Here is a 12,885-nt window from a genome sequence, read left to right as displayed (position 1 = left end):
CCCAGAAATCCTACCTGTAAAGCTTGCTTTCCTGTGCCTTCAGGCAAGTAGTTTCGTATGTTGTCTTCGGCATTCATAGTTGTTCTTCTTGAGAATTCTAGCAGAAGACACTGTGTTCCATAAATTGGAACCAGAAGTACCATATCTCGTTTCTCATTTTACGTGTTCACTAAGGCTTAGCAGAGTTCTATAAATATTGATGGCTGTTGCACATCTTTTCAAGGTTCCAACTGTGTTGAACAGATAAAATCAGTCCTTATATAATAAATACCATAGACAATAAAGGATAAACCTTACTTACAAACCTTAGTTTTATCTCCTGGAATAAAAGCAGGTGTTGGTACATCAGGAAAGAGCTCTGAAAGCAGAGCAGAAATGGAGAGCCAATACGAACCACCAAAGCTCTTTTAACTGAACTTCAAACCTGGTATGCTTATCTGTTCTTTGAATTGTGGTCATTGGAAAGCTTTCCTAGAAACAGGAACTCTTATCACAGTCTTTCATGTTTTGATCTCTAGGAAGATGAAGTCCTCAGTACATTCTGAAGAGGATGATTTTGTTCCAGAACTACACAGAAACGTTCACCCTCGAGAGCGGCCTGATTGGGAAGAAACACTTAGTGCAATGGTAAATCAGTTTTATGCATATGTATGTATGTATATTTTACTTACATAAAGAAAAGGAACTGAGGAAGCATTACTCACATAAAAAATTTTTTGTCATTTGTTGCTTTGCTCATTTGTTCAGGAAGTATCTGTTGAGCGAATTATCTATTCAAGGCACTGTTTTAGACTCTCTGGGCAGAGCTATGAATAAAACACACACATCTCCTGCCTTTGTAGCTTATATTTTAATGAGGTAGGAGGAGAAGCAAATAATTAAATATATAATATGTCGTGTGGTGGTATGTGCCATTGTAGAAAATTAATGCAGAGTGGTGGGGTTACAGAGTGGGAGGAGAGAGTGTGAAAGAATAGTTGCTAGTTATATAGGATGGGCACAGATGGCCTCTGGGAGAAGTTGAGATTTGAGCAGACACCAGAGGGATGTGAGGGAGTGTGTTTATCTGGGAACAGATCATTTTAGGCAGTGGAAGAACAAGTTAAAGGCTATAGCATAGAAATAAAAAGCAAGTTGGATAAAACACAAGTAGGACATGTGGCTGAAACTGAGCTGGAAAAAGTAGAGGAGATGAGGTCAGAGAAGTGGTTTGTTGTACTCCATTATAAGGACTTTGGTTTTTTATGCTGAGTGAGCCGGGAAACCATTGGAGAAATTTTAGCCAAGAAGTGACATGATCTGGCTTAAAATTTTAAAGGAAGTCTCTGGTCGCTGTGAATAGGCTAAAGAGGGAGGCAAAAAGAGGAAATTAGGAGACCAGTTAGAAGGTTATTATATTAGATGGACAGTGATGGTAGCTTGAACCAGGATGGTAGATGGGGAAAATGGTTCGATTCTGGGTGTAGTTTTACAGATAAAGCCAAGCATTTTTACTCATGAATGGGACAGAGAGAGTAAGATAGAGATGTCAAGGATGAGTTCAAGTTCTTTGGCTGATCAGCCTGAAGAATGGAGTTTATGTTCACTGAGATACTGGAAAAGCAATTCTTGTTTGTTGGGAGTTAGGTGGGAAAATCCTATGCAGTGTAGTTTTTCCACATAAGTTTGAGATAGTCATTTAATCTATTATAACTTTTATAACTTTTTGTGATTCAGATCTGTTAATGAGAACAAAAATCTGTTTTGCAGAGGATAACATTTTACTTAATTGGAGTTAAAAGTTAGTGATTCCTTTCAAAATTGAATGCAAATGTTCATTTGTCAATGCAGGTTTGTAATGAGATTTTACATATTTCATTTTTGAAAATGCCTTTTCCCTCAGGTACTGCCAAATATATCAATTTATGAGCATATGATTCTAATTGAGCGTATTCGTTGCTTAGAAGGTGTTTATGGAATTCTGTTTCTTCTCTTGATGTTTTCCTTTTAGCATAACATTACATTGCAAATTTCTACACTGAGGAGATGTGAAATAGTCTCATCAAAGACAAACATGCCCCACACCCCTATTGAATCAAGTAATCCCTGGATGTGCCAGCATGCCACTGAAAGGATATTCAGTAAATTCTTTTGCTTATTTGGAAATCTTTCACAGTTTTCCCATGTATTTTGATAACCTGCAATAAGTCACATTGAATTTATCAATGGGAAGAAAGGTGGTATTTGTTATGTGGTGGTTTGTTTACTCTGTATTAAAATGTCATATGACGCGTAACATAGAAAGTTACTGAATTCTGTTTTCTGGAGTTCACATTGATTTGTTTATGGAAATTACCATTTGTATCATATGTTCTTAGCATCTTTTATTATTATATTGGTACTCTTAATTTCTTTATTTGTAAACTTTTTAAAATTAATTTTATTTTATTTATTTTATATTTGGCTGTGTTGGGTCTTTGTTGCTGCACGCAGGCTTTTCTCTAGTTGCGGCGAGTGGGGGCTACTCTTTGTTGTGGTGCGTGGGCTTCTCATTGCAGTGGCTTCTCTTGTAGAGCACGGGCTGTAGGCGCGTGGGCTTCAGTAGTTATGGCATGTGGGCTCAGTAGTTGTGGCTCACAGGCTCTAGAGTGCAGGCTCAGTAGTTGTGGCATACAGGCTTAGTTGCTCCACGGCATGTGGGATCTTCCCAGACCAGGGCTTGAACACGTGTCCCCTGCATTGGCAGGCAGATTCTTAGCCACTGAGCCACCAGGGAAGCCCTATCTGTAAACTTCTTGAAGGCAAGTGCTATGATTCTATTTTTTGAAAAAATCATTACACTCAATAAATAGTACATTGCAAGGTTGCAAAAAGTGTGCAGTGAATGATGAAAAGGATATAAATGAGATTAGAGCTGCTGTTTTACTACACTTTCTCTAGAAAATTATACTGATTTTAATGAGGAAGTAAGAGTTAAGAAAGTTTGGGACCTTTTTCTCTTTCAATAATAATATGTGTGAAATATTATGTTGAGAATGAAGTTTACTAAGAGAAACCCTTATAAAATGTTTTTCCAAAACAATTCCATTTATTTAGTTTTTTAATAGTTTTCGAAATAAAAGGGCTTAAGTGTTGAACTTTTATCGATTTGTGTGGTGTGGCCAGAATATTAGTTGTTTTTTTTTTTTTTTTTTTTTTTTTTTTGCGTTACGTGGGCCTCTCACTGTTGTGATCTCTCCCGTTGCGGAGCACAGGCTCCAGACGCGCAGGCTCAGCAGCCATGGCCCACAGGCCCAGCCGCTCCGCAGCATGTGGGATCCTCCCAGACCGGGGCACAAACCCGTGTCCCCTGCATCTGCTGGCAGACTCTCAACCACTGTGCCACCAGGGAAGCCCTTCTTTGTTTTTAATTTTGATGCCGTTGAATTTATTGTTTCTCTTATGCATAGTACATTTTTGTTTCCTTTTTAAGGTATCTTACTTAAGATTTACTTTTCTGTGTTCATTTTTATTTTATTAATTTTCACATTGAGCGAATTTTCACCTTGAATAACTTTTTGTGTATCATTGAGAAGGTTCAAGGTTTTTCCTTTTTGCATACTTTAGGAACTTGTATCAGTCTTATTCATTGACAGTACTGTTCTTTTGAATTCTGGACTTTCTGTTGTACCTCATTAACTTGTTCATCCTTACTCCAGTACCACACTGTCTTAAATTACCCTTGCTTTGTAGTAAGTCTTGAAGTCAGTAGGTGTAATGCCTACAATTTCCAGGTTTATAATTTTAATGGAAAATTATTAAGTATCTTGATATATTATGTCACACAAATATTACTAGCTTTAACTTAAAAAGTGTTCTTTACTCTGAAAAATATAAAAATAAAGAATAAATTATATTATACAGAAAATACAGATGTCTACTAACATTGTGAAATTTTGTTTAACTCTTTTATTTATTGTTAAAAAAGATGAAGTAATTTTATCAGGTAAAGATAAAGATTGGTAATACTTAGTGTTCTTGAGGTTGTGAGAAAATAGGCACATACTCCTTTCTGGAAGATTATTTAGCAATGTACATCAAAAGAGTAAATGTTTTTAACCATAAAAACAGAGCTGTTAAAATGAGTAATTTTATTAATTTAGACTTTAATAGATATTTATTAGACAGGAGAATTAAAAAGTGAGAGATAAAAGTCTTGATTTGCTTTCCTGGGATAGTACAGTACCAACTTTCTGTGAGCCTTTTCCTTGAATGATACTAAATTTTAGTGTTATAATGGGGGTTGGGGATGTCAGGTATTAATAGAATATGTACATATATCACTCCATTGGCTCTTGCATCAAGGAAGTTATCTTCTTGATGAATGGAAAAGTCTTTGATTAGAGAATGAGACAAGGCAGTTTGTAGTAAAATATGAATAAAAATATAATATAATGCTTCAACTTGTTGTATATAGGGTGAGTCCTGTGGATGATTTAAAAAAAGAAAATATCAGAATTTGGCTAAATTATTGGGATAGGCTTAAATGGTAGGTAGACTTGAATTGCATTTTGAAGATAGGGCTATCTTGCGCGGTAAGGAACACATCAGTTACATTACACAGGGAAAATAAGAGGTGTAAAACTGAGCCATCGGGAGGAGTGAGGAGATAAAAATAGTTAATAACCTATTAATTCCCTTTATCTTCTTGGAGCACATCTTTTGTGCCTATTGTCTGTAATTCAAGGGTGAATGAAACTCTCCAATCTTTTAGGAAGTCAGTTTATTGCTGGAGATAAGTATATAGGGAATTTAATTGTAAACAGTGGGTGCTTTTATGAACATGGTATGTTCCTTAAGTGCTATTTTCCATTGCCTCTGTTGTCTCTTTAATTTTCTATTGATGAATGGCACTGTTTCTGTGAAGATGATACAAACTCTATTTTGGAAGCATAAATAAGTGACGATTGTAACATGAATAAATTGGGAAAATTATGTGTTTTCCAAGAATGAATGTTACTTAATATTTTCTAAAAGAGAACTTTCTTAATTTTTGATTTAGAGCAACAGAATAAAATGGTTTAAGCTAGGTGCTTTCAGTAGAAATTTAAGAAAATTTATTTTATTAAAAAATAATATGTAGGGGCTTCCCTGGTGGCGCAGTGGTTGAGCGTCCACCTGCCAATGCAGGGGACACGGGTTCATGCCCCAGTCCGGGAAGATCCCACATGCTGCGGAGCGGCTAGGCCCGTGAGCCATGGCCACTGAGCCTGCGCGTCTGGAGCCTGTGCTCCGCAACGGGAGAGGCCACAACAATGAGAGGCCCGCGTACCGCGAAAGAAAAAAAAAAATGTAGGTAAAAATGTTAGTTTACCACACAATGGAGTAATAATACTATATTTTCCTTTTAATTCTGTTTTCTGAATCTTAAAAGAATTAATGATACCACTTTTTATGCTTGGGACTTTTCTGGACTATGGGAAAATATTGCTGGACAAAACATACATGGTTACAGGATTGTTGAACTGTTGGTTCAGAAATATTTTCTTGAATACTCTCAGGCTTCTTGGACCATTGCTTGGTTCATTTGCCTAATTATTACCATTTTGTCTTTTTAGGCAGAGGTCTTCCGGTCAGGCCCATTTGGATAGCCAGTGAATTTACCTTTGGGTCATGTTTCTACCTACAGTCCAGTCAATGGTGGTTGAAGAGGTGTGTGGTCCATAGTGTGTCTCCCCATGTGGATCATAAGCCTGGCAGGCTTCCTCATTTTCTCCTTGGGTGTGTGTTAGGGATGATGGCCTATCTAGCACAGTGAGCTTGTTTGCATGAGCTTGTTTGCAAAGGACAGTTAATATTTTAATTTTCAATCTGCCAAATAAAGTCATCACCATTTACCAACTGGGGCCAGTACACCCTTCTCAACTCCTTATATTTAAATTTTAAGACAATTTATGAATAATTTACAGAACAAATATTGAAAAACCGTTTTTTTAGAAATTTTAATATGAATTTAAGCATAGCAGACCTCTTAATGTCAAGTGAATTTTGGTGCACAAACATCATAAAAGCTGAAAGAATGTTGCCACCCATTATTTTAGCAAAACAGGTGATCCAGGTTGTTGTTGCAAAATTTTCTGTGATAAAGTCCTTTCAGTTGAGTGACCAACTGGAGGAAAATACCGTGTTTTCTTTTTGTCCTTAGAAATATATTACTCACTTACAATTTTTAACAGATTGATATAATCATCAATCTGAGATGTCATATGTGTGTGACCAATGTCACCAGCATTATTGAAGTCTAGAGTGCTGCACACTGTCTCTTTGCACCCATCCTTTGATGTGTCTAATCATTGTAAAAAATCGTTGTCAGTTTTCTCTTCTCTATTACGGATGGAAAATGAAAAATATGGAATTCTTAAATATATTCAATGAAAGCAAAATGTCAACTACAAAGATGGTGTCTCCAAGCTTTTAAAGTGTGTTCTTTTTTTTTTTTTTTTAGGTATTATTGATTTACAGTATTATATAAGTTTCAGGTATACAGCATAAAGTACCTTCTTTAAAGATGGTGCAGCAGTTTGGGCAACACAACACAAAAACTAGATGATTTATTTCACTATTGTGTCAACATTGTGGGTCAGTGGTTGACAAATTCAACTTACTGGCTGCCTGTTTTTGAAAATAAAGTTGTATTGAACATGGATTTATATTCAGTCATTTACACATGGCTGCTTCTGTGTAGTAACAGAGTTGAGTTGTGGGGGAGACAGTGTGGTCTATAAACGTGAAATATTTACCATCTGACCCTTTAAGAAAAAGATTGCCAATGTCCTTTTTAGGTGTTTCCCTTATTTTTATTTTTTAAAAAGAAGTATTTTAAATTTTAGTCTTTTCTAGTGTGGTAGGGTTAAGAATCATGATGAACACTGATGAAACAATACCTAGAATTTTGAAAGAACTCTGTTTCAAGATAGAGAAAAAATTATACTGAGACTCTGTCTTAGATTTATGAAAAGGTCCAGTGAATCCATAATGTAATTGCAAGACAGAATGAGTTCTATTTCATTACTAAAGAATATAATAAAATTTTTCTCTTTGGAAGACCTGTAGGACAGAATAAAAAGACTCAATGAACAATTAATGATGAAATATCTACCATTATAAATAAGCTAAGGAGGTTTAACTATTATTGACTATAGCAAGTTTAACCACGCTAAGGACCAAAACCTAAAAGAAAATGGGTCCAGTGGTTCCTGATGGTATATATATATCACGTGTTAATTCTTGTAAGTTCATACATTGTTACCTCATATTTTTGAGAAGTCATGGGTTTTTTTTTTTTGTTTGTTTGTTTGTTTTGCGGTACACGAGCCTCTCACCGTTGTGGCCTCTCCCGTTGTGGAGCACAGGCTCCGGATGCGCAGGCCCAGCAGCCATGGCTCACGGGCCCAGCCGCTCTGCAGCATGTGGGATCCTCCCAGACCGGGGCACGAAGCCGTGTCCCCTGCATCGGCAGGTGGTCTCTCAACCACTGCGCCACCAGGGAAGCCCCAGAAGTTGTGGTTTTTAACATTTAACTAAACTGTCTTTGCTATTTTTTTTAAACATCTTTGTTGGAGTATAATTGCTTTACAATGTTGTGTTAATTTCTGCTGTATAAAAAAATGAATCAGCTATACATATATCCCCATATCTCCTCCCTCCTGCGTGTCCCTCCCACCCTCCCTATCCCACCCCTCTAGGTGGTCACAAAGCACGTAGCTGATCTCCCTGTGCTATGCGGCTGCTTCCCACTAACTATCTATTTTATATTTGGTAGTGTATATATGTCCATGCCACTCTCTCACTTCAATCCAGCTTACCCTTCCCCCTCCCTGTGTCCTCAAGTCCATTCCCTACGTCTGCGTCTTCATTCCTGTCCTGCCCCTAGGTTCTTCAGAACCTTTTTTTTTTTTTTAGATTCCATATATATTTCTTAGCATACAGTATTTGTTTTTCTCTTTCTGACTTACTTCACTCTGTATGACAGACTCTAGGTCCATCCACCTCTCTACAGATAACTCAATTTCGTTTCTCTTTATGGCTGAGTAATATTCCATTGTATATATGTGCCACATCTTCTTTATCCATTCATCTGTTGATGGACACTTAGGTTGCTTCCATGTCCTGTCTATTGTAAATAGAGCTGCAATGAACATTGTTGTACATGACTCTTTTTGAATTATAGTTTTCTCAAGGTAAATGCCCAGTAGTTGGATTGCTGGGTCATATGGTACTTCTACTTTTAGTTTTTTAAGGAACCTCCATACTCTTCTCCCTACTGGCCATATCAATTTACATTCCCACCAACAGTGCAAGAGCATTCCCTTCTCTCCAATAAATGCCTCTCCAGCATTTATTGTTGGTAGATTTTTTGATGATGGGCATTCTGACCGGTGTGAGGTGATACCTCAGTGTAGTTTTGAGTTGCATTTCTCTAATGATTAGTGATGTTGAGCATCCTTTCATGTGTTTGTTGGCAATCTGTATATCTTCTTTGGAGAAATGTCTATTTAGGTCTTCTGCCCATTTTTGGATTGGGTTGTTTGTTTTTTTGATACTGAGCTGCATAAGCTGCTTGTATATTTTGGAGATTAATCCTTTGTCAGTTGCTTCATTTGCAAATATTTCCTCCCATTCTGAGGATTGTCTTTTCATCTTGTTTATGGTTTCCTTTGCTGTGCAAAGGCTTTTAAGTTTCATTAGGTCCCATTTGTTTATCTTTGTTTTTATTTCCATTTCTCTAGGAGGTGGGTCAAAAAGGATCTTGCTGTGATTTATGTCAAAGACTGTTCTTCCTATGTTTTCCTCTAAGAGTTTTATAGTGTCTGGTCATACCTTTAGGTCTTTAATCCATTTTGAGTTTATTTTGTGTATGGTGTTAGGGAGAGTTCTAATTTCATTCTTTTACATGTAGCTGTCCAGTTTTCCCAGCACCACTTACTGAAGAGGCTGTCTTTTCTCCATTGTATATTCTTTCCTCCTTTATCAAAGATAGGTGACCATATGTGCATGGGTTTATCTCTGGGCTTTCTATTTTGTTCCATTGATCTGTATTTCTGTTTTTGTGCCAGTACCATACTGTCTTGATTATTGTAGCTTTGTAGTATAATCTGAAGTCAGGGAGCCTGATTCCTCCAGCTCCATTTTTCTTTCTCAAGATTGCTTTGGCTATTTGGGGTCTTTTGTGTTTCCATACAAATTGTGAAATTTTTTGTTCTAGTTCTGTGAAAAATGCCATTGGTAGTTTGATAGGGATTGCCTTGAATCTGTTGATTGCTTTGGGTAGTATAGTCATCTTCACAATGTTTATTCTTCCAATCCAAGAACATGGTATATCTTTCCATCTGTTTGTATCATCTTTAATTTGTTTCATCAGTGTCTGATAGTTTTCTGCATACAGGTCTTTTATCTCCTAATGTAGGTTTATTCCTAGGTATTTTATCTTTTTGTTGCATGGTAAATGGGAATGTTTCCTTAATTTCTCTTTCAGATATTTCATCATTAGCATATAAGAATGCAAGAGATTTCTGTGCATTAATTTTGTATCCTGTTACTTTACCAAGTTCATTGATTAGCTCTAGTACTTTTCTGGTAGCATCTTTAGGATTCTCTATGTATAGTATCATGTCATCGCAAACAGTGACAGTTTTACTTCTTTTCCAGTTTGGATTCCTTTTATTTCTTTTTCGTCTCTGACTGCAGTGGCTAAAACTTGCAAAGCTATGTTGAATAATAGTGGTGAGAGTGGGCAACCTTGCCTTGTTCCTGATCTTAGTGGAAATGCTTTCAGTTTTTCACCACTGAGAATGATGTTGGCCATGGGTTTGTCATATATGGCCTTTATTATGTTGAGGTAAGTTCCCTCTATGCCTACTTTCTGGAAGATCTTTATCATAAATGGGTATTGAATTTTGTCAGAAGCTTTTTCTGCATCTGTTGAGATGATCATAAGGTTTTTATCCTTTAATTTGTTAATATGGTGTATCACATTAATTGATTTGCATATATTGATGAATCCTTGCATTCCTGGGATAAACCCCACTTGATCATGGTGTATGATCCTTCTAATGTGCTGCTGGGCTCTGTTTGCTAGCATTTTGTTGAGGATTTTTGCATTTATGTTCATCAGTGATATTGGCCTGTAGTTTTCTTTTTTTGTGACATCTTTATCTGGTTTTGGTATCAGGGTGATGGTAGTCTTGTAGAATGAGTTTGGGAGTGTTCCTCTCTCTGCTATATTTTGGAAGAGTTTGAGAAGGATAGGTGTTAGCTCTTCTCTAAATGTTTCATAGAATTCGTCTGTGAAGCCATCTGGTCCTGGGCTTTTGTTTGTTGGAAGATTTTTAATCACAGTTTCAATTTCAGTGCTTGTGCTTGGTATGTTTGTATTTTCTATTTCTTCCTGCTTCAGTCTCAGAAGGTTGTGCTTTTCTAAGAATTTGTCCAATTCTTCCAGGTTGTCCATTTTATTAGCATATTAGCTTGTAGTAATCTCTCCTGATCCTTTGTATTTCTGCAGTGTCAGTTGTTATTTCTCCTTTTTGGTTTCTAATTCTGTTGTTTTGAGTCTTTTCCCTTTTTTCTTGATGAGTCTGGCTAATGGTTTATCAATTTTGTTTATCTTCTCAAATAACCAGCTTTCAGTTTTATTGATCTTTGCTATTGCATCCTTCAATTGTTTTTCATTTATTTCTGATCTGATTTTTATGATTTATTTTGTTCTGCTAACTTTTGGGTTTTTTTGTTCTTCTTTGTCTAATTGTTTAGGTGTAAGGTTAAGTTGTTTAGTTGAGAAGTTTCTTGTTTCTTGAGGTAGGATTGTATTGCTATAAACTTCCCTCTTAGAACTGCTTTTGCTGCATCCCATAGGTTTTGGGTCATCGTGTTTTCATTGTCATTTGTTTTTAGGTATATTTTGATTTCCTCTTTGATTTCTTAGTGATCTGTTGGTTACTTAGTAGTGTATTGTTTAGCCTCCATGTGTATGTATTTTTTACAGGTTTTTTCCTGTAATTGATACCTAGTCTCATAGAGTTGTGGTCAGAAAAGATAGTTGATACGACTTCAATTTTCTTAAATTTACCAAGGCTTGATTTGTGATCCAAGATAGTATCTATCCTGGAGAATGTTCCATGAGCACTTGAGAAGAAAGTGTATTGTGTTGTTTTTGGATGGAATATCTTATAAATATCAATTAAGTCCATCTGGTTTAATGTGTCATTTGAAGCTGTGTTTCCTTATTTATTTTCATTTTGGTTGATCTGTCCTTTGGTGAAAGTGGGGTGTTAAAGTCCCCTAGAATGATTATGTTCCTGTTGATTTCCCTTTTTATGGCTGTTAACATTTACCTTATGTATTGAGGGCTCCTCTTTTGGGTGCATAACTATTTACAGTTGTTATATCTTCTTGGATTGATCCCTTGAGCATTGTGTAGTGTGCTTTTTGTCTCTTGTAGTAGCCTTTATTTTTATTTATTTATTTATTTGTTTATGCGGTACAAGGGCCTCTCACTGTTGTGGCCTCTCCCGTTGCAGAGCACAGGCTCCGGACACGCAGGCTCTGCAACCATGGCTCACGGGCCCAGCCGCTCCGCGGCATGTGGAATCTTCCCGGACCGGGGCACGAACCCATGTTCCCTGCATCGGCAGGTGGACTCTCAATCACTGCGCCACCAGGGAGGCCCTATTCTTTATTTTAAAGTCTATTTTGTCTGATACGAGAATTGCTCCTGCAGCTTTCTTTTAATTTCCATTTGCATGGAATATCCTTTTCCATCCCCTCACTTTCAGTCTGAATGTGTCCCTAGGTCTGAAGTGGGTCTTTCGTAGCAGTGTATATATGGGTCTTGTTTTGTATCCATTCAGCCAGTCTGTGTCTTTTGATTCGAGCTTTAATCCATTTACATTTAAGGTAATTATCTATATGTATGTTCCTATTACCATTTTCTTAATTGTTTTGGGTTTGTTATTGTAGGTCTTTTCCTTCTCTTGTGTTTCCTGCCTAGAGAAGTTCCTTTAGCATTTGTTGTAAAGCTGGTTTGGTGGTGCTGAATTCTCTTAGCTTTTGCTTGTCTTCAAAGGTTTTAATTTCTCTGTCAAATCTGAATGAGATCCTTGCTGGGTAGAGTAATCTTGGTTGTAGGTTTTCCCCTTTCATCACTTTAAATATGTCCTGCTAGTCCTTTCTGGCTTGCAGAGTTTCTGCTGAAAGATCAGCTGTTAACCTTATGGGGAGTCCCTTGTATGTTATTTGTTGCTTTTCCTTTGCTGCTTTTTTTTTTTTTTGCGTTACGTGGGCCTCTCACTGTTGTGGCCTCTGCCCTTGCGGAGCACAGGCTCTGGACGCACAGGCTCAGCGGCCATGGCTCACAGGCCCAGCCGCTCCGCGGCATGTGGGACCTTCCCGGACCGGGGCACGAACCCGCGTCCCCTGCATCAGCAGGCGGACTCCGAACCACTGTGCCACCAGGGAAGCCCTCCTTTGCTGCTTTTAATATTTTTTCTTTGTATGTAATCTTTGATAGTTTGATTAATATGTGTCTTGGCATGTTTCTTCTTGGATTTATCCTGTATGCGACTCTTTGTGCTTCCTGGACTTGATTAACTTATTTCCTTTCCCATATTAGGGAAGTTTTCAACTATAATCTCTTCAAATATTTTCTCAGTCCCTTTCTTTTTCTCTTCTTCTTCTGGGACCCCTATAATTCGAATATTGTTGTGTTTAATGTTGTCCCAGAGGTCTCTATGACTGTCCTCAGTTCTTTTCATTCTTTTTTCTTTATTCTGCTTTGCAGTAGTAATTTCCACTATTTTATCTTCCAGGTCACTTATCTGTTCTTCTGCCTCAGTCATTCTGCTATTGATTCCTTCTAGAGAATTTTTA

At 37.1% G+C, this 12,885-nt stretch overlaps 1 protein-coding gene across 3 annotated transcripts in view; it reads left to right on the top strand.

Annotated features, from left to right (window-relative positions):
- The window catches only part of ARHGAP32 (Rho GTPase activating protein 32), a 267,544-nt gene that overhangs the window by 113,636 nt on the left and 141,023 nt on the right, over positions 1-12,885 (top strand). For all 3 annotated transcript variants that reach the window (XM_060103222.1, XM_060103220.1, XM_060103221.1), the window contains exon 2: positions 519-627. In XM_060103222.1, the coding sequence (XP_059959205.1) occupies positions 523-627 (105 nt within the window). In that variant the 5' untranslated portion in view covers positions 519-522. The remainder of the gene's footprint in view (positions 1-518; positions 628-12,885) is intronic.

Source organism: Mesoplodon densirostris, chromosome 7 (assembly GCF_025265405.1).
Source record: "Mesoplodon densirostris isolate mMesDen1 chromosome 7, mMesDen1 primary haplotype, whole genome shotgun sequence".
Taxonomy (NCBI): domain Eukaryota; kingdom Metazoa; phylum Chordata; class Mammalia; order Artiodactyla; family Ziphiidae; genus Mesoplodon; species Mesoplodon densirostris.
Note: the sequence above shows the minus strand (reverse complement) of the source record. Positions and strands in the feature narration are given on the sequence as shown.